The sequence below is a fragment of the Pristis pectinata genome, chromosome 1 (assembly GCF_009764475.1).
Source record: "Pristis pectinata isolate sPriPec2 chromosome 1, sPriPec2.1.pri, whole genome shotgun sequence".
Lineage (NCBI taxonomy): Eukaryota > Metazoa > Chordata > Chondrichthyes > Rhinopristiformes > Pristidae > Pristis > Pristis pectinata.
In genome coordinates this window covers 38721874-38749641 of record NC_067405.1, presented here as the reverse complement: position 1 = coordinate 38749641, position 27768 = coordinate 38721874, and the positions used below count along the sequence as shown (strand labels likewise).

The following is a 27768-nucleotide window of genomic DNA, read 5'->3' as shown; positions in this document are numbered from 1 at the left end:
ATCTACTTCGGACCTACATATAACCAAAGACTGCCCTCACAACCCTTTGACGTTCTAGACTTGTAACCTGCTAACAGACAAAATTCTTCCTTACCCCAGTCTTAAATGGGTGCCTCCTTATTCTAAGACCATGGGAGAAAACACTCTCTCAACGTTTACCCCATCTAGCCCCCCTAAGAATCAATAAGATTGCCTCTCATACTTTTAAGCTCCAATTAGTAGCATCCCAACCTGTTTAATCTTTCCTCACAGGACCATTCCTCCATTCCTGGCTCATCCTACTGAACCTTCTCTGAACATCTCGAATAAAATAATACCTTTCCTTAAACAAGGAGACAAAAAGTGTTTGCAATAGTCTACATGTGGTCTCATCAGTGCCTCGTACAACTGAAGTAAGACTTTCCCATTTTTATATTTTATGCCTTTGAAATAAGGATCAAGATTATATTGGCTTTCTGTATTAATTGCGGCACTTATTTGCTAGTGGTGTGTTTTTCACACAAGAATACCCAAATTTGTGCTGCAGCTTCCTGCAATTTTTCTTTATTTAAATATTGTTCTCTTTTTTCTTCCAAAACAAACAACTTATTATTCACCATTTGCCAAACTTTTACCCACTCACTTAACTTATCAATATCTCTTTTATACTGTTTAAATTCTCCTCACATCTTTCTTTTCCACTTACTTCCAAGTCTTCCACAAAGCTGGCTACCATATATTTTTCCAAGTTATGGGTATGTATCGTAAACAGCTGCAGTCCTGACACGGATCCCTGTGACAACCACTGATCAAGGGTTGCCAATCTGAAAATGACCCCCTTATACCTACTTGGTCCTTCCTGTCCGTTTGCCAATCCCCATCATATCAACATAATACCTCCAACACAATGGGCTCCTACCTTGTGACTTAACCTTTGGTGAGGCACCTTCTATTTGGATTTCCAGGCTTTTAACATCTATTGGTTCTCCTCTATCTACTTCAAGACTTCCTCAAAAAATTTTTTTTTAATCTGTCAGACACAATTTCCCCTCCATGGAGCCAAGCTAACTCTGCTTGATTGTATCACAATTATCCAAATGTGCTGCTATACTTCCCTAATAATTGATTCTAACATTTTTCCACCAAATGAGATTAGGCTAAACAGCCAATAGTTTTCTGCTTTTTACCTCTCTCCCTTGTTGAATAGAATGCCATAATGGCAATTTTCCATCCTCTGGTACTCATACAAGCAGACGAGCTGAAGCTCTCATTATTTTCCCAGAAGGAATCATTAAATTATGATCAAGAATGCAAATTCTGCTTGATTTTTTTTTCATTCTCTAATCTAGAACAATGTGGCCAATCATACCACCTGTAAAACCACTCCTGTTAAAATTAGTTAACAAATACAAATTGTGGATCAAATTTATAATCTTCTGGACTGTACGTTGTATTTTTATTAATCAAATGTGTATGTTCACTTAAGTTATAAAAGGCTCTATATACATTTCATTAAGAGCATGATTCTGCCACGGGGAACCACTTCAGAAGACAAAATTATAATTATAAAAGCAGAAGACAAATTAAGTCAATTCCTCCCTGCTCCCAAATGATAATTGGAAATCACAACTTTGTTAAAAGATATCAACTGAAACCAATAATGCACACAGTAAGCAAAAGTCACTACGAATGGTTTTGTGTCATTCTAATTAGCTCTGATTTAATCTGATAAAAACCAAGAAGCAGATTACTAGAGAAATAAAGGACTGCAGATGCTGGAATCTAGATGAAAAACACCGGAGGAACTCAGCAGGCCAGGCAGCATCCATGGAGAAAAGCAGGCAATCAACACTTCAGGTCGGGACCCTTCTTCAGGACTGAGTTAGGAAAAGGGGAAGCCCAATATATAGGAGGGAAAAGCAGATTAGCGATAGGTGGACAAAAGAGTGGAGGCGGGGTGGGCACAAGGTGGTGATAGGTAGATGCAGGTAAGAGATAATGATAGGCAGGTTCTGGGGAGGAGTGGTGAACTGATCCACTGGGGGATGGGTCAAAGGTAAGGAGGTAAAAAGCGGGATAGAAAAAAGAGATAGGCTGGAAAGGGAAGGAAAGAAGAGGCATGATTGGGGGTGGGTGGGGGTTGTGGGGATTATTTAAAGTGGGAGAGTTCAATGTTCATGCCATTAGGCTGCAAGGTTCCAAGATGGAAAATGAGATGCTGTTCCTTCAGTTTGCATGTGGAATTTTCCTGGCAGTGGAGGAGGCCGAGGACTGACATATCTGTGATGGAGCGGGAGGGGGAGTTGAAGTGACTGGCAACAGGGAAATGCAGATAGTGGTTGCAGACAGAGCTCAGGTGTTCTGCGAAATAGTCACCCAGTCTGCATTTGGTCTTGCCAACGTAGACGAGGCCACATTTGGAGGGCCGAATGCAGTAGATGATATTAAGGGAGATGCAGGTGAATCTCTGTTTCACCTGAAAGGACTGTTTAGGTCCCTGGATGGAGGTGGTGTAGGGGCAGGTGTTGCACCTATGGTGGGGGCAGTGGAGAGTTCCCGGGGTGGGAGCGAGATAGGTGGGGAGGGAGGAGTGAACTAGGGAGTCGCGGAGAGGGCGGTCCCTGCGAAAAGGCAGAAAGGGGTAGGGAGGGGAAGATATGCATGGTGGTGGGGTCCCGTTGGAGATGGTGAAGTGTGAAGAATGATGTGTTGGATACGAAGGCTGGTAGGATGAAATGTGCAGACAAGGGGGACCCTATCCCTGTTGGGTCTGGGAGGGGTGGGAGTGAGGGTGAGAGCAGAGGTGTGGGAAATGGCAGAGATGTGGGTGTGAGCTCTCTCGACCACAGTAGGGGGGAAGCCACGGTTAGTAAAGAAGTTGGACACTTTGGATGTCCTGGAGTGGAAAGCCTCATCGTGGGAGCAGATGCGGTGGTGGCGGAGAAATTGAGAAAAAGGGATAGTGTCCTTGCAAGAGACAGGGTGGGAGGAGCTGTAATCGAGGTAGCTGGTGGGAGTCAGTGGGTTTGTAAAAGATGTTGGTGGATAGGGAATCTCCCGAGATGGAGGATCGAGGAAGGAGAAAGAGGTGTCAGAGATAGTCCAAGTGAATTGGAGAGCAGGGTGAAAATTTGTGGCGGAATTTATTGAACTGTCGAGTTCTGCACGGGTGCAAGAGGTGGCACCAATGCAGTCATCCATATAGCGGAGAAAGAGTTGAGGAATGGGGCCAGAGTAGGCTTGGAACAGAGACTGTTCAACGTAGCCAACGAAGAGACAGGCATAGCTGGGGCCAATGCGAGTGCCAATAGCTACACTCTTGGTCTGTAGAAAGTGAGAGGAATTGAAAGTGAAGTTGAAGCAGATTGGTCAGGCACTTGAAATATTTTATTCAACATACCTGCATATGATAGAATCCAAAAAATGATCTTGTTGTCCTGACCACAAGAAGCCATCAGAAAGCCCTGTGATCTAGAATCATCTGTGCCACCTAGCAGTGCAAAATAAAAGTTATGAAATACAACAATGCAGACAAAATAACCATACAAAAAACTTAGAGATTAATTATAACACCTGCTATAAGCTATGTACTTCAAGAAACCAAAAAAAGTGATTGTAGCTATAACCATTAGCCTGGACATTTTTTAATTAACTAGATTTAAAAGCATATTTCTTTTGTAAAATTGGCAAACTGTGTATTTGATACACAAGAGAACGCAGATGCTGGAATCTGGAGCAAAAAAATACTTCTGAAGGAACTCAGCTGTCGACTAGCATCTGGGGGTGGGGTGGGGGGAGAAATTGCCAGCATTTCAGGTTAAGACACTGAATCAGGACAGGTCAGGGAGGAGTGAATGGGGAGGGATGAGCGGACCTATCTTCCCAAACTTGAAGGTGGACCCATGAACACACAAAAAAACAAATTTACATGAAAAGAAGTTTTCCCATTACTCCAACATCAGTTTTACTTCTTCAGTCTCCTTGCCTGGAAAACTAACGAATGTGCCAATAGAATCTTCCTGTGAACAGCACTGTAAAAAATGTAGCTTTCTTTTAAAAATAATGCCCTTCTCTACTTCCATCCTTGACCACAACAGCAGCACTGTTCCATCATTTATTTTGTTCCTCCATACCATTCAATATCCTCCCACTTGCACTGATTCCCTGCCACATTGCACCTCCCAGGTACATTTTCTCACATTTTGTGTTCTTTTTGCCATGCATCTCCTCAACTGACTGGACAATTTATATCCTCCTGTAATCTAAAGCTTTCATCCTGAAAACCACATGGTGAATTTTTGGATTATCTGCAACCTTCTTACTGTGTCTTCTAAATTTAAGTCTGAATCATTGGTACATATTACAAAAAGCAAAGGACTGAGCCCTGTGGAACATCTCTAACAGTATTCCAGTCACATAAACAAGTGTCAACCATTCCCCTTTGCTTTCTGCCACTGAACCAGTTTAGGATCCAATTTGCCATTCTCCCTTGAATCCTACTGGCTTTTACCTTTTTGATCAGCCTGCCATGTGGGACCTTGTCAAAGGTTTGCTAACATCCTTGGAGATGACACTGTCCTCATTGATCCATGTTACCTTCTCAAAGAATTCAAATTAATCAGACATGGCCTTCCCTTAACAAATTCATGCCAAGTGTCCTTGATTAATCTGTGCCTTTCTAAATGAAGGTTTATACTGTCCCTCAGAAATGATTTCAACAATTTGCCCACCAACTTTGTTAATTAATTGGCTTTAAATTTCTCAGTACATCCCTTCTTCTATTTTTTTAAAAAATAGCACAACCTTAGCAGCCCTCAGGCAGCATTCCTGTATTCAGGAAAGAAAAATGGCAAGAATTTGCTCCCATACTTACCTTTAACAGCCTTGGATAAATTTTATCCAGGACTGGCAATTCATCCTCTTTACACATCTTATTTTGTTATGACATAAGAGGCGGCAATTTGGTTCACTGAGTCTATGCCAGCTCACAAAACAATCCCATTCCACCATTAATTTTTCCTGTAAACTTCCCCCCCCCCCCCCCCCCCCCCACATTCCCATCAACTCCTCCCAGATTCTGCCTCACAGACAGCAGTGGAGATCACGACTGAACCATGGTCATGGAAAATGTGAGGTTCCAGTTTACAAAAAGCTCATATCGTTTGGTTATGTATTTATAGGCACATATCTGAATATTTCTACATATAAACATACCTTTGATTGGCTGAGGTGAAAACTCACAGCAAGTAACTCCCAAATCATGAGCTGTCTTCACATTAAGAAGGCACTTCATTTGACAATCCCAAACAGTCAGCTCTCCAGAGGTTGAGCCAGTAATAAAGTAGTTACCACCAGGAGAAAAGTCACAGGCAATTATTGATCCATCCTCGACAGTGCTTGACCTGAAGTTAATTAACAATTCATTTCAGGATTTTCCTCAGAAATTTAACTTTTGGTAGATTATTTAGAAGAGTGTACTCTTTGTAGAAACGTTATACTAAAATGGAGCTATACCAGTAAATAGATAAATGTAAAAGTTGGGGATATTTGGAATCTGAGGGACAAAGTCTAACAGGAATAGGATCCGGTGATGTATGGAGAAAATAACAGCCCTATTTTTGGAGTAAGCATCATCCCCAGAGAGGGGTAATGGGGAAAGGCAAAGAGGTAATAAGGCATAAAATGTGGAAAAAAATCCATATCCAAAACAGAAAACAAAAATGACACCAAAAAAGTGCAAAGTTCAGAAATTTGACGCCATTTATAGACAGTTTTGAACTAACATATCAAGGTAAAAGTGTTCCCAAAATGTTACAAATAAAATTGTAACAATAGGAAACAAAATTTTTAGATAAGAATCATATCTCACAGACAAGTTTGAAACATACAGTAATTCATCTCCAGTACATGCGACCCCTGCATTACAGCATAGAACATATAGAACAGTTCAGTTAACGGAAATACGCCTTACGGAATTCACAAATCACTAACAAAAAATTTGGGATATGGAATATAAGTTCGCACTTAAAAAATTTACATGAAAAAAGTAAGCAAAAATTTTTCCCGCCCAACTCATTTCTTGATGCATGTGTAAACACCATGGCTTCTGTTTTTCTGGGAACACAACCTCACCCCTGTAACGCGGGAGTCACCTGCAACAAGTTGCTTTGAGGTGAAACGTGGTTAAAGGGCAGGATCATTAACCTTGTTCTAAAATTATACATCCTTACATTACAAATATTTAACTTGATACTATCCAAAATGAAAACCTGAGATATTCATTGTGAACACATAAAATGCTGGAGGAACTCAGCGGGTCAGGTAGTATCTATGGAGGGAAATGAACAGTCAACGTTTCAGGTTGAGACCCTTCATCAGGACTGGAAAGAAGGGAGATGGTCAGTATAAAAAGGTGGGGGGAAGAGGTGGAGCAAGAGCTGGCAGGTGATAGGTGGATCCAGGCAAGAAGAGGATGATAGGCACATGATTGGGAGAGAGGGAATGATGTAAACTGGGAGGTGATAGCTGGAAGTGACATAGGGCTGAAGATGATGAAATCTGATAGGAGAGAATACTGAGCTGGACAAGAGAATTTAGCAGCATTAAATGAAAGCTTAGCTGAGATAAAATGACTGTGGAAGACCGGTGCAAAGTCACAGTGTCCAAAGGAGAAAGCTCTCCAAAAGAAGGGCTCAGAGCCACCAAAATCCAAATCACAATCAGAGCCTGGATGCAAATCTCAGAGTCAAAGAGGGCAAAAAGACACATCACTGTATTCTATGTAATTAAGCAGCCATGAGTAATGATAAAAAAAATCATTGAGTTGAAATGTTAACTCTTATCTCTCCTCACAAATGCTGCCTGACCTATTTTTTTTTATTTTAGCTTCTCCTGCTGGAGAAAGTTGTGATGTAGTCTGATAACAAAGTTGCCATCTGTACAAGAGTAGTGTCATGGGAACACATGTCAAAGCTGCAAATAGAAGAAAGAATTACAAGCAGGAGGTACCACAAAGATGAACTCAAGCTGGTTTATTCGTTTTAAAATTATGGAATGTGAGCATCAATGGTAAGGCCAACAATTATTGCCCATCCCTACTACCTTCAAGATGGTGGTAGCGAGCCATCTTCTTGAACCACTGCAGCCATTGTTGTGATGGTCCTATATTCGGAGGACAGTTAAGGAACAGTGATACATTTCCAGGATTATGCATGGCCTGGAGGAGATACTAGATAGTAATGTTCCCACATGAATCTTGTCCCTATCCTTCTTGGTAACAGACATCATGGGTTTGTAAGGTGTTATCAGAATAGGGAAGTTACACGCAAGGTAGATGATGCACTTTGCCGTCACACTGCACTAGTAGTGTTGGGAGTAAATGGAGTACAAATCAAAAAGCCTGCTTTGGTCTGGATGACGTTGAACTTCCTGAAGATTGTTGGACTACTCTCATGCAGGAAAGTATCGAGTATTGTATCACACTCCTGACTTATCCTGGCAGATAGCGAGATGTCAGGAGGTAGGCCTCTGACATGCTCTTTTTGCCATTGCATTTATGCTGCTGGTCCAAAGGAACTTTTGGTCAATGGTAATGTCTAAGTAACACTGAACGTCAAGGATGCATAGTTATACTCTCCCTTGTTGGAGAAGCTTAAGTTGTGCTTTAGCAGTGCATATAGCTCTGGTCACATTACAAGAACAATGCAATTGTACAGGACAGGATGCACAGATTTACACGTGTGTTGCCAAGACTGGAAAACTGTAGCAAGGAGAAAAGAATTGAATGAGTCAGAATTGTTTTCTTTGAAGCAGAAGATGAGGGAAGACTTAATTCATCTGTACAAAATGATGTGGATAGGTTAAAAAGAAGAAACCTATTTTCCATATAAAGGAAATATTTGGTAGAAGGATTAGACAGGAGACAAAGAAAGGATTTTTCAGCTAGAGGGTGGTAGGGCTGAAAGGGTAGGAGAAACAGAAACCCTCATCACAATTAAGTAGTACTTGAAATAGTCTGAGCTACAGACCTGGTGCTGAAAGATACAGTTAGGTTGCATAGCTCTTTTTGACCAGCAGTGGGACTATGGGCTGAATGGTCATTTTATGCATTGCAAATTTATGGTCAATGCCTGCCACTTGTATGGAGGAAATGTTATTTTAAATGTTATGTTATTGGCCCATGCCTGACAGCTGGCTAGGTTTCACTTCATGTAGGCATGGACTGCTTCATCTTCTGAGAAGTGCCTATTGGAATTGAACACTGTGCAACTGACTCGCACATCCCCATTTCTGATCTTATGATGGAAGAGGTTCTATCTTATGGTCAGAATGAATGGCAACATCTGTGGAGAGAGAAAAAGAGTTAACATTTCAGATCAGTGACCTTTCATCACATGGCTGAACACTGCATAGAGTGCTGAGAAACTCCTTTGACGTCAAGAGCAATCACTCTGATTTCACTTCTGGAACCTGTTCACGTGCTCTGTTTCACCAGGACTCCTCATCTCAGATCTTTTTGCTGCCTCAATTCAAATTCATTCAATTATGAACGAAAAAGCTAGATTCCAGAAGTGAAATCAGAGTGATTGCTCTTGACACCAAAGGAGATCCAATGGGAATCAAGGAGGAAAACACTCCAAATGGTTGGAGACATACTTGCACAAAAGAATATAGTAGTGGGTTCTAAAAGTCAGTCACTCTTGTGGGATCACTGAGGTCTGCTGCATACTGCTTTTGGTGTTTAGCATGCATGTGGTATCATGTTGCAGATTCATAAGGGTGGCACCTCGTTTTCAGGAATCCCTGGTTTTGCTTGCAGCAAAACCTTCTACATTCTTTAGACCAAGGTCAATCCTCTGGCTTAATAGCAATATTAAAAGTGAAGATGATCTAGACCACAAAAATTACTGATTGCAGTGGAATACAGTTCTGCTGTTGTTGCTGAGCCCACGGTTACTCATAAATGCCTAATTTTGAGATGCCAGGTTCGTTCACAGTCTATCTTGTTTATTATTTGTGGTGCCACACCACAGAATAGAGGGTGCCCCAAGTGTTAGATAAGACTTTATCTCCACTATATTTAATTACCCAAGGAGATCTTAGTGAACAAGGAGAGAAAGCATATAATTGTTGCAGTCACACGTTGCACCGACTGGCCAGACTGGACGGCATTAAAAGGGGAATGTACAGTTGAATCCAACAATGCATTTGAGGACCTTGAAAATGGAAACTGAACATACAGCAACATGATGGTAAGAGTGGTTGCAATTAGATTTTATTTAGAAAAATGGGGTTATTTGGCTAGAAACAGTAGAAAAATCAGTTTCACTTATGTCCAAAAGATGCCAGAAGGAAACAAAGCTAAAATGAATCAATAACAAGCTCTACTTTATTTAGTTCACTCTCATTATCCCCATCTTCAATTGATTTAAATGAAAGGATAAAAATATGTAATTATTTACTACCAATATGCTTAAAATAAAACCTTGAAACACTGCATGCAAATATTTGTGCTGAAAAGTATATGCTTTGTATCTAACCAACCTGCGTAGTTTCTTCCAGCGAACATCCCATAATGCCACAGTCCCATCAGCTGCACCAGATACCAAATAGTTGGTATCAGGGGAGAATTTGCAAACCCGTACTGGACTTTCACTAGGCTGTTTCAAGACTGCCAATTTCTCTCCAGACTGGGGATTCCATAACACAGTCGTCCCATCAGTTGAACTTGAAGCTAAAAAATTCCCACAAGAACTAAAGCAACAAGAATGTACACCATAGCTATGGCCTTTTAGTGGTGAGAAAGGAAGCTCTGAGAAATCCTTCAATAAATAAAGACGAATTGTTTTGTCCAGTGAACAGGAAGCCAGATAAGTGGAAGAAAAGGCACAGCAGTTAACATCATCAATGTGATCAGTAAGAGTTTGGACAAGTGTCACCATGGCCAAGAGTTGTAATTCTTGCTGGGGTTTCCTTCTTATTTTAAAACCTATGTAAAATAAGGAAAAGGTTAATGATGTGAAAATTATTTGCATAAATTATTACACAAAATTCAGTACAACACAACTTTTACTTTACAGATTTGAAAAAGGAAATACATTTTCAAAACATTTTGATTCACAGTAGTGTACATTAAACTGAACAGAAATATTATAAAATCCTGTTTTCAAAGGGAATAAATTGATCTCAATTCAAGTTTCAAGGAAACTTAAAATAATTTATGCAATCATTGAAACTTACAGGATAGTGCAGCTGATTCTTTGCAAGGTACTTCTGCTTCGTTGCACCTTAACTACCTGTCCCTAACACACCTGCATGCTTCACATTATCAAATTCCTAACCAGTTCCCTTTGATTCCATCAATAATTTAGCTTCCACTACTTTTTCATGGTAACATAACTCACTTCTGTATACAGCAGAAAAAAAATCCCTGTCCTTTGTTTACAATAATTCATATTTGGCCTATGCTTACTATGTCAAAAGGAATAGCTTTCCTTGATCTACATCATCATCCTTGATAATATCCTGGTAAACCCTCTCCTGTTTCTAAACATTCTACATCTTTCTTTAAATGAGGTCCCCTGATTTGTTCACAATATCTCAGATAAGGCTTAATCACATCCTTTAATATTCTAAGCCTCTATTTATACAATAAGGCATTGTTTTTAGAACCACCCAATTATCTTGTCATGATACATTTAAGAACTTTTGAACATTGTCACAAAGGTCTCTCTGCCCTTGCAAACTTTCAAGATGCCATTTTTGTATGCAATCTTTCCAGGTCCATTCTCCCAAATCAAACACTTTTCTGCACTGAATGCCATCTATCATGGTTTTGCAGTTTCACCAGCATGTCAACATTGCCCTGTCTGATATCTATAACTATACTAATGATTATCTCCTTTGCTGCAACTCTTATTCATGTGAACTTCTTATTGCAGCTTCTTTGCCACTGTCTACATCTTACATAAAAATGAGTAATAGATAATAGCCCAAAACTATTTCCCAGTTTGAAAAACACCCATCCAGCACCATCCTTTTCTTCTTGTGACTAAGCCAAATCTGACTCCTGCCCATTACTTTCCTCATGTAATGATAGAAATCCAATGAACTAACATCCTGTGCGATAACTTTTCAAATCCCCAACTCCCCCCCCCCCCCACCATCTACCACATCATTTTGATCAAACCGATCAAGCTTCTCTCAACCTCTGAATTCATAAAATTAGCCAGACAGAATTTACTTTTAATATAACCACTGGCTCTGTTCAACTAATCTGTGTCTTGCCAAAAAGAAATTCATTTTGCTCCAGTAGTAGTTTTTAATAGGCCAAATCAAACTGACAACCGACAAACCCCTGCTATCAGCAGTTCCGTTCTTTTCGGACTTCCATACGTGCATAGCCAAATGCAAAAGTACACAATTAACTAGATGTTGGCACATCTGACCTGCAGGTCCTTCACCTGAACTCAGCATAAATTCTGAAATGAAGCTCTCCTGTGCTGGAGAGCAGGGCCAGATGCAGTTGGTTTCCAGCCCTTCACCTCGATACTACAGAAGGCTGACTTATAGATGATGACTTGTACAAAATGTTAATTAGGCCATATTTGGAGTACGTGTGTTGCTCTGGTCACCACACTACAGGAAGAATGTGATTTAGCTCGAGAGGGTATGGAAAAGATTCAGGAGGATGTTACTTAGATTGGAGGACTTGAGGTATCAGGAAAGATTGGAATAGGCTAGGTAATTTTTTTCCCCTGGAGTGAAGGAGGCTGAGAGATGATATGATAGAGGTATATAAAATAATGGGAGGTATAAATAGGGTAGATAGCTAGTGTGTGTTTTCTATGGTAGGGGCATCTATAACAAGAGGGCATAGTTTTGTGAGAGAGAGGAGATTTATAGATCTGCGAGGTGAATGTTTCACACAAAGAGCAGTTGGTATCTGGAATGAGCTGCCAGAGGTGGTGGTGGAGGCAGGAATAATAGCAACAATGAAGACCTATCTTGACAGGTACTTGAATGAGCAGAGCAGAAGGACTTGTTTCTATGCCATTCAAGTCTATGACCTTTGATATCCAATGCCATCTGTATCCACCCCCACCCTTCCTGTGTTCCTACTTACGTCTGGTGTGCTGTACTGCACAAAACTTTTCCCCTAATAATGGTTAAATTTTCAAATAAGCCACAATAGTTCAGAGGCTACCCTCTAGACCTATTTTACTATATTTTCTACTCCTACTTGATTTCAAGGACACTGTTGCTAGGTTGAACATATGCCATGACTTGGCTGCCATAACCGTTCTATGCCAAGTCAAATATAAATGCTCCAAACCCATATTATGTACCCAGCTCTCATACTGAGGAGCAAGTCTTTGGCAAAGCAGTAGCATTCTCACCTCAATCAGAATCACACAATCTCTAAGAGAGATGACCAAAACCTGAGTGTGAATTGTGGTTCAAGTCCCAAAGGAGATTTGTATCTCGTGAATGTAAGAAATCTTCACCTTACTACAAAGATTGTGGGAGCCTATCAAATCTTCCTGCCTCTTGCTGTATCTGCCCGTATAAAAAGGGAATATGACCATGAAAGGATAATTTTTAATCACAAACTGTCAGAATGTTAATCTTTCCATTGCTTCATACTGTTCTCCAGTGGCAAAAGATGTGAAAATACAAAAACAACAGCTGATTCCCATTGGGTTCCAGATTGGAAACTACATCATTCTGAAACAATCCCTGCTTCTCTGCTGGTTTCTGAACTTTCCTGTTACTTCTATTTTGATGCTGCAGTTATGCACAACTTTTGATTGTTTCTATGCCATTCCTCATAGAACAGCATGACAGAGGAGGCCATTCATCTTTCTGAATCTGCATGAACTATTCTGAACAGTAATCAATTTAGTCCCAGATCCACATACTTTCTCCATTTTGTTGCATTTTTTTTCTCCTGTAAGTATTCATTCAATTCACTTTTGAACGAAACCACTATCAGATAGTGTTCCAAATCCTAACCTTATGTAGCAGAAAAAAATTTTCTGTGTGTCACTTCTGGTTGTTCTGCCAATCACAAATCTGTGCTTTTATGTTGTCAAAGCTAAGTCACTGGAAACAGTATCTCTTAACTCTGTTTAAATTCTTCATGATCTTACGCCTTTATCAAATCTCCTCAGCCTGTTTTTCTGCAGTATACTCCCTTGTCTCTGGAACTGGCTGCAGGTTTACCCTTGTCTGCTTGAACAAAGAATTAATAGACTGTTACGAGCACTCTGCAATCTTTGCCCCCATTTCCATCAACAACCTAGAATTTATTCCAATTGGAGTGGGTTACTTGGCACAGCCAGACTTTCTATTCCCAGTTTATTTATTCAGCCATTATCAAAGCCTCCATATTTATCACAGTTTTGGCAAGTCCTCCTTGATATAAATTGATGGAAAGTACTCATGTAATACCTCACACATACCCTCTACCTCCAACAATAGTTTCCATTTTGCAAAATCCTGGCTATTGTTTCTTTTGGATGAACTCAAGACAAATGCTTTCTTGGTCATTCAGTTGGCAAACAGGTAGGACAGTGCTTAAACAAGGGCTGAATGGCATCCTGTACAGATTTTCTGCAAGGAAGCCAACTCTCTATTTAGATATGGGACATCCCTTAGCCCAATGAACACTGCTAAGGGAGTGCTACATTGTTGGAGGTGTAGTCTGGAGATCGGAAGTGGAGAAAAGTGAAATGTAGGTCACACAGAATCTGGAAAGATGTCAGGCAAGAGTGGGTAGCTTTTAGAGGATGTGGGTTTATGAGCAAGGGGACAAGGGAGGATTATGCTTCATTTCAAGGAAGATGATGGGAGCCAAAGGTGAGCTAGGACAAGCACTTTACTTTAAGGAATGTTCCAAATTGATTCATTTAAATCAAGCTAAAGTTGATTTTACAGACACTCTGAAGGACTGGTTCTACATAAATGACCTGACTGAAAATTACACAGATGTGTGCAATGCATGTCAATGGATATCACTGGGTATAATCAAGTTGCTCCATGCAGCAGTGCCTCAGACACACAAAAGATTCATTAAGAAAATGTGCAACTCGCCTTGAGTCCTCGATTTTCAGTAGTGTTCTACTTTTCATTGAAATTAGATGACATGGCCCACAAAAACCTAACGCTTGGCAATCCTATCTCGAGGCACTCAGGAACTTTGCTCTCAGAAAAACACTTTCTGAAACAGAATAGTGACTTTTGACAAATACAAAGTGAGAGATAAGGAGGCATAGACAATTTCAAACTTGATTGAGCAATTCACTTGCTTCTGTTTAATTTCAAATAAAAATGTTTCCATCAAAATGATCTGCATTTTTTAAATCAATAATATGAATACAAAGTAAACAAAAATTAGTTCTCTAATGAACTTTTAAATTAGTGATTCCAAAACATATGGCAAGCAAAGATAATTCTATTGGATCAAATCTTGTGGGGAAAGTGTCAGCAATACTTAACTTCCACTATGTTCGGGGTTCCTACATGAACATAGAAGGTCCTGAATTTGCTGGTCACTTTTACTGGCAATTTCCCAATTGTGCTCTGACCTAGGACTCCTTATGGGAAGATCTGCCTCGTTGAACCACAGTAACTCCACTCATTTGAATGGTAAAGAACCGATGTATGCAAAGGATAAAACCAAATTTTAGATGGTTTAATGTTTGAGAATTGCTTGAGTCTAATGTTTTTATTTGTTTAAATGCTTCAGTTTAGTTGAATTTTTAATAATTTTAAAATTTTCTGACCTTTAATAGTTTTTGATGTCGACTAAGCAAGAAACTTTGGCTTAGTCACTTGACATTGTTTTTAGCTGGTTCATGGGCAGGGTCTGATTTTTCCACCCAACCCTTCACCGCACGAAGAAAGCCTTATGTTGTACAAAGTCTTATTTTGATAAAAAGCTTTCCATTGAGGATTGGGCCAGCTTTTAAGCACAGGAATAGGTATTCATACTTAACCGTTTGGTCAGCAGTATGGACAGTTTGCCGCTGACAAAAATGTTGCATTTTCATTTCAAAACCACAAGATTCATTTTAACCGTGGCACTGAAGATCAGCTCACTGTTGAATGGGAACATATGGCAAGTTCTGAAATTAAAAAAAGGGTAAGACAATTGTGTTTATTTTTCCAATCCATAAATACTTTGGATGGGAGCCCAAAATATTTTGCCTCAAAGTAACATCAGGAACTATAGATAACTGAAAGAAATACAAGTTATTCACAAATGTTACTACTTGTGAAAATTCTGCCTCTTAACGCTCACTTAAGATACAAAAATTGTTGCCCATATTTGGGGAAAGCAGCAGCATATTTATTTTCAGTTCCAAAGCTGGAGCAAAAAAGACATTCCTTTTATTTAATGTTATTTTCTAACTGAAAACTATATTTATCTTCCATAAACCAATCAGAAAACACATACAACTTGGAACCAATGCCACATGATGCAAAGATGCCTTCTCTCCACCACTAATATCAAGCTGGGACTCTCCCTCAAGGTGACAGGAGTCCCAAGTGTTTATCAGTATGCCAAACAACACATTCTATCCCCTAGTTCTTCCAGATGCCAGCATTCCCATCGGTTCTGTAAAGTCAAGGTCATTCTCCCTGTGCTGCTAAAGCCCAGAAACAAAAGTAATGACTTCCACAAGCTCCCTATTCTAAGTTAATGCAGGTATTCATTTTGATTCACATACTGGGATTTCAAAGAGCAAAGATACAACACGATAAAGGAATATTCATATATAAATATATTTCATTTTAGAATATTCAAGAATATTTATGCCTTTCAGAGAATCAACTTGTAGAAAATACCATACAATAAAACACAACCAAATCTGTCAGAAGCTTTATTTCTCTAGTTAACTGAGACCCACATTAGCCCTTCATCAGATAAAATACTATCAGGACCTACTCACATCTGCCAAAGCCGCTCATTATTGCAGAAGCATCCTGGAAACATAACCCCAGCTTCTTTTCTTTATTGCCAGTCATCATCTGAAACCCCTCCTCCAAGTCTCCTCTACCCTCATCTCCAATAATCAGTGCAGGGAGCACAAGGACTACTGTCCTTCCCCTTACCCACCAGACTTAGCATCCTTCAAGGCTCCTGCTCCACAGTTATGTCTTTCTCGAGTTTCCCAACTCCCTTTAATGCCTGTTCCAGGTCTTCATGCCTTCTGGACCAAGCTCCAGTCTCTTTAACCAACCTGTACTAAACTCTTGACCACCCAACATGCATCGTGAAATCATATAATCAACAGGTCTCTCCCCTCCAAATCTTCAGTAATCATCCTCCTCCTCAAAAAAACTAATCCTTGAAAATCATTGTACCCACTTCCAACTTCCTTTTCCTATCATCTTTTAAAATGTTGTTACCTCCCAAAACCTACCCTTCTTTCCCAGAATTCTGTTTGAATTCCACCCCTCAATCAGATTTCCATCTTTGCCACAGTATCAAAATAGCCTGTCAGAGCAACCAGTGCCATCCCATGTGTCCATGATAAGCTACCCTTCGGTTTCTTGACCTGCCAATGGTTTTTAAACGCATCTAACCTCTCCCTTATCGTCAAGTTGGATGGGAATGCACTTGCCTTGTTCAATACTTAGTTACCCTGTTACAGCCAGAGAATCATCTGCAACAGTTCTTCCTATCTAGGTCCTTACTTCTGCTGTCTTCCAAGGCTATATTCCAAGGCAAGGTAGGTGGTGAGGAGACCAGGTCAACAAAAATCTAGTCCAATTATATTTTCTGGGTTTCCAACTCTCGCTCAGTTGGTACCGATCTGGCCCCTCAGAGTTGAAAAGTTAATTTCCCACTCAAGAGTCCTGGCCACAAAAATCTAGATTCATTCTAATGCAGCATTGGGAGAATAGTACGAAGACAAAAACTGCAAATGCTGAAATCTGGAACGATATAAAGAACGTTGCAATAACTTAAGAGACTCAAGCCGAAACGTCGACATCTACCTTTTGCTTCCACAGGTGCCGCTTTGCGCCGCTAAGTTCTTCCAACGTTGTGTTTTTTTTTGGCTTTGGGAGAGTGATGCACCGTTGTCAATGAAGTCTTTCTGATGCAATGCGAAACCTCGTTCCTCTCCCAAGTGAGAGGACATCTAAATTAAAACTTTGAAGCCGAGCAGGCCTGTGGCCTGGCCAACCTTTACTCCTCATTAAGATATTATTTTCTGGACACTGTTACCGATTCAATGGAGTTCTGCGCGAATTAGCTGACACAGTTCCCATACTAAAACATGTACTGTAAAGCGCGCTGGGACGTGTCGAAAATAGGGTGAAATGCGATAAATAACTGTGCTATGATCTCTTACTCAGGGCGTTGAGTCTCCCGGGACGGCCTGAGGATCACTCCCGAATAGCTTGGGAGAACGCTCGCCCCGGAGAGTTAGCACCCCCTTTTTTTTAAAACCACCATTTCCTCAAGGCAATGACGGGGGGCATGCGTCCCTGTCCATCAGCCCTAAAAATATAAACAAACAATAGTTCCAGCAGGGCGCCGTCAAGAAAAACAAACCCATTTCCACCAATGGCTCTCAGCCCAGGGAAGGGGGCGGGCCGGGGCCGAGCCCGCACCCGGGCCCGGGCCGACACACAGCCCCACAAACACCGCTGCCCCACAGCCTCGGTGAACGGCACCGGCGCCCTGCTGGACAACCGTTCTCTTCAGATTAACGCGAACAGAAGCGGAGTGTGTAACTACTCACGAAGTGCCCGGAGACGCCGCAATAACGAGGACGACGGCGACGACACCAACGACACCACCGGCCGCCACGACGAAGCACGGAGAATGTGCGGCGGCTCGCAACCACGTCACACCTTTCGACGGCAACGGCGGGCAGGGGCCACCTGACTGACGAGCAGGTTGCATCGCTTGTGCACTCAGCGCAGGGCAGGCGGCAGTGCAATCGATTGGGGATCCGCAGGATCTGAACTTCGTGATCGCACTCGCTGGCAAGGCCAGCGTTTGTTGCCTATCCCCAAATTGTCCTCGAGATGGTGAATGATAAGCCACCTTCAACCGCCGTAGTCCTGCTGAAGCTAGTCCCAAAATACCCACCGATGTTACTTGACCTTCTGAGTGTTTCCAGCATTTTCTGTTTTTATTTCAGATTTCCAGGGTCTGCAGTTTTTTTACTTTCATTGCCAAAATACTGTTGGGAGTTACAGGATTTAGACCCAGCAATTTCAGCAGGAATAGGGTTTGCCCCGGTGTCCTTGATGTGACTCAGTCCATCTTTCCAACATTTTAGTGTGGGTTGATGGTTAGATCGGATAGGATAGTATTATGATGAACTTCAGGGTAATCTACTCACTGGGGATCCTGTTGGATGGCAATTGTCGGGTTGCTTGTAAGATCTTATCTGCAAAGAGCTTAGCTTGCAGGGTCCTCAAGACCTTCAATGTGCACTTTCTTGCTCTAGTGTTTGTTATATCATTGGAAATAAAAATGGATTGTGTGGCAGTCAGTCCAATTATCATCAGTACTGGTCATGCAAATACCTCACATTGTCCTTATCTGAATGAGAGACTGCAACAGGTGGCAGTTGGGCACCTGGATAAGGTGTGTTTTATTTGTCTCTTATGAAACTGACTAGTGGTTACAATGAGGTTGTTTTCCAAACATTGTCTGGAGGACTCTATTACAATTAGCTTTCCCTATTCCTCCTTTCCAATCATGCCATTCCAAAGATGTACATCCTCTCCAGCCCTGGCATAGAAGTCAGCCAGAAGGATCCATTAGTCTCAGTCTGCAACATGGGCCTGAGTTTTTTTCACAAGGCCAAAGAGGCTTCCTGCTTCAACCTTATCAACTGCATAGAGAATTGGGGCACATGGACCAATGACTGTATCGGGCCGGTTCCACCTTAGTTTGAGCTGGATTGGAAAACAAGACGAATTCATTCTTGACAAGGGAGGGGTTTTCATGAAGGGAAATTGATTGACCTATACTCAAGCTTAAAAGAATGAAACTTGATCTCAGTAAGATAAAAGATAATGAAGGACTGGCAAGGTAGACACAAAGACCATTTCCTCAAACTTGGTTTTTGCACTCTAGGTGGCCAGGTAGTAAACTGGATGATTTATAGGATCATTTACTATGTAATGATGCAGCAGGCTCAAAAGGCCTTAAGGCTTCCTATTGCTTATATTTACTAGGATGGAGAATTGTAATTTTAGCTTTTAACCACCAAAAACAAACATTCATTATGTCAAAGTGTGCCGTGTTCAATATAGCTAGTTTAACAGCTATTTAAACAATGCACTTTTCTTTGGTGCGTTCAGCATAAGTTTGAATAAATTGATGGTATAGCTAGAGACAAGAGTCCTGATGCAAGGCCTCGGCCCAAAATGTCGCTCAGCCCACTGAGTTCTGCCAGCTGGTTCTTTTCTTAGCTGCTAACGTGGACTGGACTAAAAACAAATTTCATATTACTCAGGACACCAGATTGGAATGGAACATTTTCTGTACCAAATTAAACAGAAGCATCGTAACAAAACTGTACAAATTTTAGAAATCAAGCAAATAGAAACAGAATTGGAAAACACCCTTTTATTATGTCCGTGCCACACATACTAGTGAAAAATAATGCTCCTAAAAAAGAAAACTACCCTTTTTCACAACATATTTAAATAAAATAACTTCAAGTACTTTGACTCAGGTACAAAATTTTCTGATCTGAGCTGCCTCCAATAGGCCACTGCAACTTACAGTAGTTAAACAGTGGTTAAACACAGCGGTTACAATGAGCCACTGTGTACCAAGTTCTGTGGCAAGGCAGATGGAGGGAAATGCATTATGAAAAATACTGTGTATAGGAAATCGTAATTTATTGTATGGATATAAATGATTATATTGGAATGAGACCACAGTGGCTCAAAAATTATATAACAAAAATAGAAAATGGAAAACCTAATATCCCCTACACCCTGTTTTAAAGGCAGGCACTACCCAACATTAGGAGACTCCACAGTGTTTGTAGAGGATATGTACAAGCCATATATGTATAATCATTTTAAGACTAAAATAAAATGCTACAGTTATTCTAAGGCATAACAATATTCAATGCCTGGAAACAATATGTACACATCATACATATTTGAACAAGACTTAATTAATATTAACATTAATGAACAATTATATACAGATGTTTCTTTGTTGATCCACTGTTTTTGAATTTACTTTGAGACTAAGTAGGTGGTGCATTGATAAGCAGAGCCGTAAATTTATGTCTACAGTAACAAGAGGTTCTCCAGTGCCCTCCCGGACAGAACAGTGTAAACAGTTATCAATTGGCTTTGTTTTATTATTCAAAAACATTCGTTGTTTTATTTCCTTGAAGATTTAAAGCAATTTTGCTGCCTCTTCCTTTTCATAGAAAATGAAGACTTGACATTTTATTCATAAATTAACAAAAATTAAATACATTCACTAAAATATAAACTACAAAAGAAATTCAAGATTTTTTCCATTTACTTCCACGTATATTGTTTCTTAAATGAGGGAGAGGATTTCCAGTCCCCTATTACAGCTCTGGTGGTTGTATATTTATTCAGTGCGTTTGAAATAATAGTTGCTATTGCACTAGGACCACCCCATGCCTCTGAACTCTTTGGGTGTGCTTCCCTGTTCTTCCGAAGCTGTCCATAAAACATTTCCATAGTTCAAGAGCTACAGTATCCAAAGGAGTGAACCTCTTTCAGAATAATCCTTGGCTGGTATTTCCACATTTTAACAAGTGATGTGAAATATCTGCTGATTTGTGCAAACAATCTTGCACTTCCCCGTATATATGAAGATACCGGTATTTCAGGCTGCCGGGCTCAATGTCTTTAATTTGTAATTTGATTGCTTTAGCTTCCCTTAAAAAGCTCAGCCCATCGCTTCTCAAAAAATTTCCTCATATTATGACCAGCTCTGCCAATGTCCGATTCATCTTCATTAAATGTTTCACAGTTGTCAAAAACTAATCTGGCATCAACCGCAAACACTTCAGTATTAGGGTATCTATGAAAAAAACATATTTGGTTAGGAAACAATTAAAAATTTGAACTAATTCAAATCTCTTAAATACAACAAGAAAATATTCAGAAACTTACAGTCCATTGCTGAGTTTCTCTCTGATAGTGGAGAAATCCATGGGTTTTTTAATAACCTTTCTGTACCCAGGTACTAGTTTGGAGTTCACGGGTAGCAAGAAAGGCCAAGCATCCTCATGTGTTTCCAACTCTGATAACATTATGCTGGAAATAAGAATATTCTTTAAATTAGAATAATCACTCACTATCCTTTTCCAGATAGGGCTAAGAAATTGGAAATGGAAGGTACCAGTAATACTGAATTAAAAAACAAATTTGCCATAGTAAAGAGCTTTCAGAAAGGTTGACTGTGCCATTGAAACATAATTGGTATAACTACAGATGCAAGGTTCTGGTAGGAGTTGCCAATGTGCCATGAGCAATGTATAAACTGGGAATCTAAGAAAATATATAAATCAAAGAAATACAGTTATATTGGGAGATTTAATACAAACAGACAGAAAAGCAGAACATGATGTGATAAATGCAGTGAAAAATGTTCATGATAGCTTTCTACAACAATATTTTAGAGCCAATAACTGAATGGGTTTATTTTCATCAAATAAAGCCTAATTAGTTAATGACTTCCAAATATGTACGAGGGAGAAGGGAAAGTCACAAACTAACCTTTTTAAATTCAAGTAAGCCAAACTTGAAAAGAATAATAAATAAATTGATCTTAGTAGTCTATGTTTAATAATAGATTAATGCACAAACATTGGGACGTATTCAAATATTTGGGACAATATCAAACTAATATACATCTATAAAAGACTTGGGCTTCATGAGAAAATTTTAGCTGTGAGAAAATATTGCACAGGCTGGGATTGTTTCCTCTGGGATAGAGGAGACTGAGGGGAGAATTATTTGAGCTGTGTACTTTAGCACCCATGGCAAGAGACAGTATCAATCTAAAGTAAAACGCTTAGACAAATGCAAGGAAAAGTGGAAATCCAGCTTTCTGGGAGAGCTCTAAATAGCAACATAAATAATATGAAGCACTGAAGTTGAATATGCAGTTTTGCAAGGGACTTAAATGTTGGGAAACGATAAAAAAGTTTGCAGATGATAATACAAAATAGCTGTGTGGTTGACAGTGGAGGAAGAACAGCAAGAAGATGCAGATGGGCTGGTCAATTGGGAAAAAGTGACAAATGGAATTTGGTCCAGAGAAAATTTAGGTTAATAGGTGTGGGAGGTGCAACATGGCAATGGAATACAAAATAAATGGTACGATATTGAATGGTGAGGAGGATCAAAGGGACCTTGTAGAGTATGTCCACAGATCCTCAACAGTCCACAGGGCAGGACAATAAAGATGGTTGAAGTGGCATACGAGTATCCTTTCCTTTATTAGTCAAACCATAGAATAAGAGCAGAGAAGTTAATATATTTCTGTATATAACACCAGATAAGCCATAACCTGAGCACTGCATTATTTTTCTAACATATTGCAGGAAAGATGTGATTGTACAGGAGATTTCAGTGGAAATTTACAAAGATGTTGGCAGGATGAGAAAATTTTAGCTGTGAGAAAAGATTGCACGGGGTGGGATTCTTTTCTTTGGGACAGAGGATATTGGTATTGGTGGTAGGAATCCCTCACACATTTAAAAAGTACTTTGATGTGTACTTGAAGAACTGTACCTAGCACTAGAAGGTGAGATTAGATCGTATAGCTCTTATTTGACTGCCTTGGAGATGATAGGCTGAATGGCCTCCTTATGTCATTAGCTTTCTTTGTTTCAGTAAATCACCCTATGCTCAATATGGTGCCCCTCCAGTGATCATACCATTACGCCCTGCCTTCAGAAACTGCCCCATGCGATCAAGCTATCGCAGCAATTTTATCCACCAGCCACCTACAAGTAGAACTGTTCTCACCCCAGCCCTGATAAGCCAATCTATTGACTAGGGTAGTCAGGAGACCCATATATTCAGGTCTGTCAAGTGCAATACAGCATCCAGCACTTCCTGCCTGCCCATGCCTCCCACACCCACCATTTCTTCCAAGCAAATATTCAGTCCTGATTTATTGAGCATTTGCTCAATGGAGTGATCAATCAATTTACGAAGAACTGATAATCATTTAATCTAATAGGAGAAAGTGACCATTTGACCCACGGCGCACAACGGACTTACTGGGTCCCAACTCTGCTTTTCTCCCCCTCCCCTTCCAATAGCCCAAAAATGATTCTTATTCAAATATATATTCTATTCCATTTTGAAAGAGCTTTCACTACCCTTTCAGGCAATGCATTCCTAATTTTAAAAAATGATTAAAAATGCATCTTCTATCCAGTTCTTCTGTCATTATTTTAACCTGTGCTCCCTACTTTGCATCTTAGGAAGAATAGAGTTCATTATTCACATTAAACATGTTCATACATTTGAATGTCTAACTCATACCTGCATAAGGACAAATCCTTGCTACTATCTTTTATGATTTTCCACTTCTTGGTAGGTGATGGCCCCTCTAGCCTGGGTGAGTTCACAGATGGGCTATCCTCCACTTTTCGTTTTTTGGATTCTTTACTTCCCTTCTTTGGGGTACTGCTTGTACTGGCTGTCTCCTCTTCATCACTAACACCAGCTCCAGATAACCTCCTCGTCTTCTTCTGTTCAAAATTCTTCCTTGGACGATTTAGAAATTTTTTACTCCGCGGAGACTGGCCACTTGCCTACCAAAAAGAGATATTGGATGGAAGATCAGGAAAAATTACAATTAATTGTCAAAATTTAATACATGAAATATCATATTAAACACCATCAATGAGACATTGCCTGCTGTCACGTCCATTCGAAGTCATCTGCCTCGTCCAATAATGCAGGTACAAAAAATCATCAATAATGTAATTGACAAGGTAGATTGTCGGAAAATTTGAATATATAAAAACTGTTGAGAGATTTTATTGCAGGAGGCAGAGAATATGAATAGATTATAGGCATTTGACAGGTGGGCTCAATGGTGCAATGGGCATTACCAACATTTTCAGAAATTATTTAAACAAGGGTCCCAAATAATTCAACTCAAAGATTGTGAGGGATATAAGAATAGCCAGTGTCACTGCTGGTTGGGGCAAACTGCAAAAGGACTATTATACTGAGCACACAAGAAGACAATTGTCAGTTGCAATTTAGCATAAAGTCATGCATTTGGACAAAGGTAAAACAAAGGGATTGGAAAGACTGAAAAAAAGCTAACCAAAAATTCATCAATGTCTGCCAATTGTCAAAGGTGTTAAGCTGCATAAGAATAGTATATTAATAAGCATCTTTTATAATGCAGAATATTGGATGTGCCGATCCAAAGTAAAATACATAATTTTGGAAGAATGTAATAAAAAATGATTTGGCTAAACTGGAAAAAAAATACAGAAAAGCTATGATAAAGTAGTTTAACGAAAGGTTAATCTCAAAAAAAGAGACCTTTCCTTTGGGGAAAAGAAAGCTGAGGAGAAATTAATTTGGAAGTTTAAATTATAAGGCTTAAAGACGAAAGAGACCTATTAGTACTGTTTTCCATTAGACAGCTCAACAAAGGTACATGAGTATCTATTGGCATATTGTAGAAGACATTATTTCATAGCAATTTCTATGACATTAAGAGAGGCCATTTCAGCCCATTGAGTCAATGCTGGCTCAGACAGAAATCCCAATCCATTAATTTTTCCCTGTAAATTATCCTCCACAAATCTCCATCAACTGCCCCAGATTCTACCACCTAGGGGCAATTTACACTGGCCAATTAACTTTCCAAACTGGGATGTGGGAGGAAACCAGATCACCTGAGGAAAACCACACAGTCGCAGGGAGAACATGCAAACTCCATTAAGATATCACTGGAGGCGAGGGTTGAATCCAGGGTGCTGGAGCTGTGTCACTCAAGTAGATTTAATCAGAATGTAGAATATTACTCTAATGATGGCCTGCAGAAGAGTTTACTTAGCATGATTGTGGGGACAAGTAATTTAGACCTTCACTAAAAATAACCATAAATCATGAACACACTATAGGCCATAACTACTGAGACAGCAGGAATGCAGACATTAGATGTCTCCTCTTCCAATTTTCTGACTTCTATGAGCCTATAAAATATTGGGGAGCAGATTTTATAGCATTACTGCTCCTTCCATCATAAATGGCTGGAAGAACTAAGATGCATGATTAACTCCCCTCCCCATTTGCAATGCAGGCAGCACGCCAACTTCTTGCTGCCTGCTGATCGATTTTAATCTGTAGCTGGTGCTAATCATGAAATAGCTGGACTCAAAAGCAGAGAGCAAATATCCTAAGTAACTAGGTCCAGTTAAATCTGCTCGACATTTTTCTTATAAGTCACATCCAACTCTTAAAAGAAGGAACATTGTGGCTGCAGAAGATACTGGCAGTGGTGTAGGAAATTGATCTGATTAGGGGACCATGAAAAATGACGCAACAGAGTCGAGGGTTGCACAGGAAGGCTTGATACTCAAAGAGCCAGCCTCAGTGGCCTCCTTTATGCAACAATGAGTGGTAAACTGCAAGATATCATAGACTGCTCTAACTCCATCTTGAAGGAGCCAAGTGGACAGATTGCCAGTCATCTATAAAAGCACTTCAATGCATTCCATGCCCTGTACTGCAATTGCAGTAGCGTCAGGTGGCAGATTTCAGCAAGACTGTCCTGAGTGAAGTGCAGAAATGTCATTCATCTTAACTTGCAAAGACAATTGTTACCTGAACAACCTGGGCACATATGGCATCCTATTAAAAGCTTTCTCTCCTCCTCCTTCCTACAACAGCTTTCCATACTTGTATTCTCTACTTATTCTCCCATTCAAGCTATATTCCAAGTTGATTTCCTTGTAATTGAACCAGTGTCTGGGGACAACCACTTTGTGCAAAGGTCTTGATGTCAGCAAAATTCTCTGAACCTCAAAACCACTTTGCAACAATAGAAGCCACCGAGACTTGAGTGCAATAGTGAGATGCCAAATGTGACCCTTTGCTGTGGCACAAGGATTAGGAGATACAAAAGACTACAGATGCTGTAATCTGGAGCAAAAAAAATCAAACTGGAAACTCACCAAGGTCAGTTTGGGACCCTCATCAGGGCTTGGATTAGGACTGTAGCATTACTGCTATGGCAGATAAGGAGAGGATGGGGAACACAGATCATCAGAATCAATGCTGAGGGGATTGGAAATGATAGAATCAACAGTTAGGCTCAAAAACATGATGATGCTGCAGGAACTCAGCAGGCCAGGCAGCATCCATGGAGAAAAGCAGGTGGTCAACATTTCAGGTCAGGACCTTTCCTCAGGATTTAAGATAGGCAAAAGGGAAGCCCAATATATAGGAAGGAAAAGCAGAGCAGTGATAGGTGGACCAAAGAGGGGAGGCGGGGTGGGCACAAGGTGTTGATAGGTAGATGCAGGTAAGAGATAGTGATAGGCAGGTACGGGGGAGGAGGGGAGAGCAGATCCACCGGGGGATGGGTCAAAGAGAAAGGGGATAAAAGAGTAGAAAAAAAAGAGACAGAAAGAGAGGCCAGTAAAGGGAAGAAGAGAAGCAGCATGGTGGGGGGGCTGTGGGGTAGGTTCTTAAGGTGGGAGAATTCAATGTTCATACCGCTAGGCTGCAAGGTTCCAAGACTGAAAATGAGAAGCTGTTCCTCCAGTTTGCACTTGGAATTCTCCTGGCAGTGGAGGACGCCGAGGACTGACACGTCAGTGATAGTGTAGGAAGGGGAGTTGAGGTGACTGGTAACAGGGAGGTGCAGATCGCAGTTATGGACAGAGTGCAGGTGTTCTGCGAAACGGTCACCAAGTTTCCACTGCCAGGAGAATTCCAAGCGTAAACTGGAGGAACAGCACCTCATTTTCCATCTTGGAACCTTGCAGCCTAACAGCATGAACATTGAATTCTCCCACTTTACGCAAGCCCCCCCACCACACTTCTTCTCCTCTTTCCTAGCCCCTCTCTTTTTTCTACCTTTTTTTTTGTCCCTTTCTCTCCTTACCTTTGACCCATCCCCTTGTGGATCTGCTCTCCCCTCCTCCCTCGCACCTGCCTATCACTATCTCTTACGTGCATGCACCTATCACCACCTTGTGCCCACCCCACCTCTCCTCTTTTGTCCACCTATCACTGCTCTGCTTTTCCTTCCTATGTATTAGGCTTCCTCTTTTCCTGTCTTCAGTCCTGAGGAAGGGCCCTGACCTGAAACAATGACCGCCTGCTTTTCTCCATGGATTCCGTCTGGCCTGCTGAGTTCCTCCAGCATCATAGTGTTTTTCATCTAGCATGGATGCAAAGGATTCCAGCATCTACAGTCCTTTGTTTCTCTAACAGTTAGGTTCTTAGGGTTGGATGCAGATCAAAATGTATTGAAAGGGAGGTGCCCAAAGACTGAAAGTAACTAATTCAGTTACCTGGCAGATGTCACAGCTTGGCACTGTGCCAGGAAGACTATGTCATCCAGGGAGTGTCCAACAGGCACTCCCAGCAAAATATGGTCAAAGTTCTCCTGCAATGAGAATTGCTCAAGGAGTAGTATGTACCTCTGATGTGGAAATATCAGTGGTTTAAAGATGACATGTATAGAAAAAATACTCATTATGTACTTCTGTTTCCAAGTAGAAGCAGCAAAGCAACAACAAAAAGATAACTAGC

The 27768-nt window shown here is 40.5% G+C and overlaps 2 protein-coding genes across 26 annotated transcripts in view; both read right to left on the bottom strand.

The window, feature by feature from the left end:
• wdsub1 (WD repeat, sterile alpha motif and U-box domain containing 1) overlaps positions 1–18453 on the bottom strand; it is a 30981-nt gene extending 12528 nt beyond the window's left edge. The window contains exons 1-6 of one of the 10 annotated variants that reach the window (XM_052025519.1): positions 17739–17850; positions 14974–15107; positions 14074–14200; positions 9523–9967; positions 5194–5381; positions 3380–3469 (exon numbers count right to left, since the gene is read on the bottom strand). In XM_052025519.1, coding sequence (XP_051881479.1) covers positions 3380–3469; positions 5194–5381; positions 9523–9920 — 676 coding nt within the window. In that variant the 5' untranslated portion in view covers positions 9921–9967; positions 14074–14200; positions 14974–15107; positions 17739–17850. Of the gene's footprint in view, positions 1–3379; positions 3470–5193; positions 5382–9522; positions 9968–14073; positions 14201–14765; positions 14949–14973; positions 15108–17345; positions 17495–17738 lie in introns of those variants that run through there. The other 9 variants (XM_052025701.1, XM_052025787.1, XM_052026056.1 and 6 more) reach the window with 9 other exon arrangements.
• Positions 18454–19578: 1125 nt separating this feature from the next.
• baz2ba (bromodomain adjacent to zinc finger domain, 2Ba) overlaps positions 19579–27768 on the bottom strand; it is a 227068-nt gene continuing 218878 nt past the window's right edge. For all 16 annotated transcript variants that reach the window (XM_052011471.1, XM_052011509.1, XM_052011451.1 and 13 more), the window contains 3 exons: positions 23521–23792; positions 21133–21276; positions 19579–21040 (listed from right to left, as the gene is read on the bottom strand). In XM_052011471.1, coding sequence (XP_051867431.1) covers positions 20887–21040; positions 21133–21276; positions 23521–23792 — 570 coding nt within the window. In that variant the 3' untranslated portion in view covers positions 19579–20886. The remainder of the gene's footprint in view (positions 21041–21132; positions 21277–23520; positions 23793–27768) is intronic.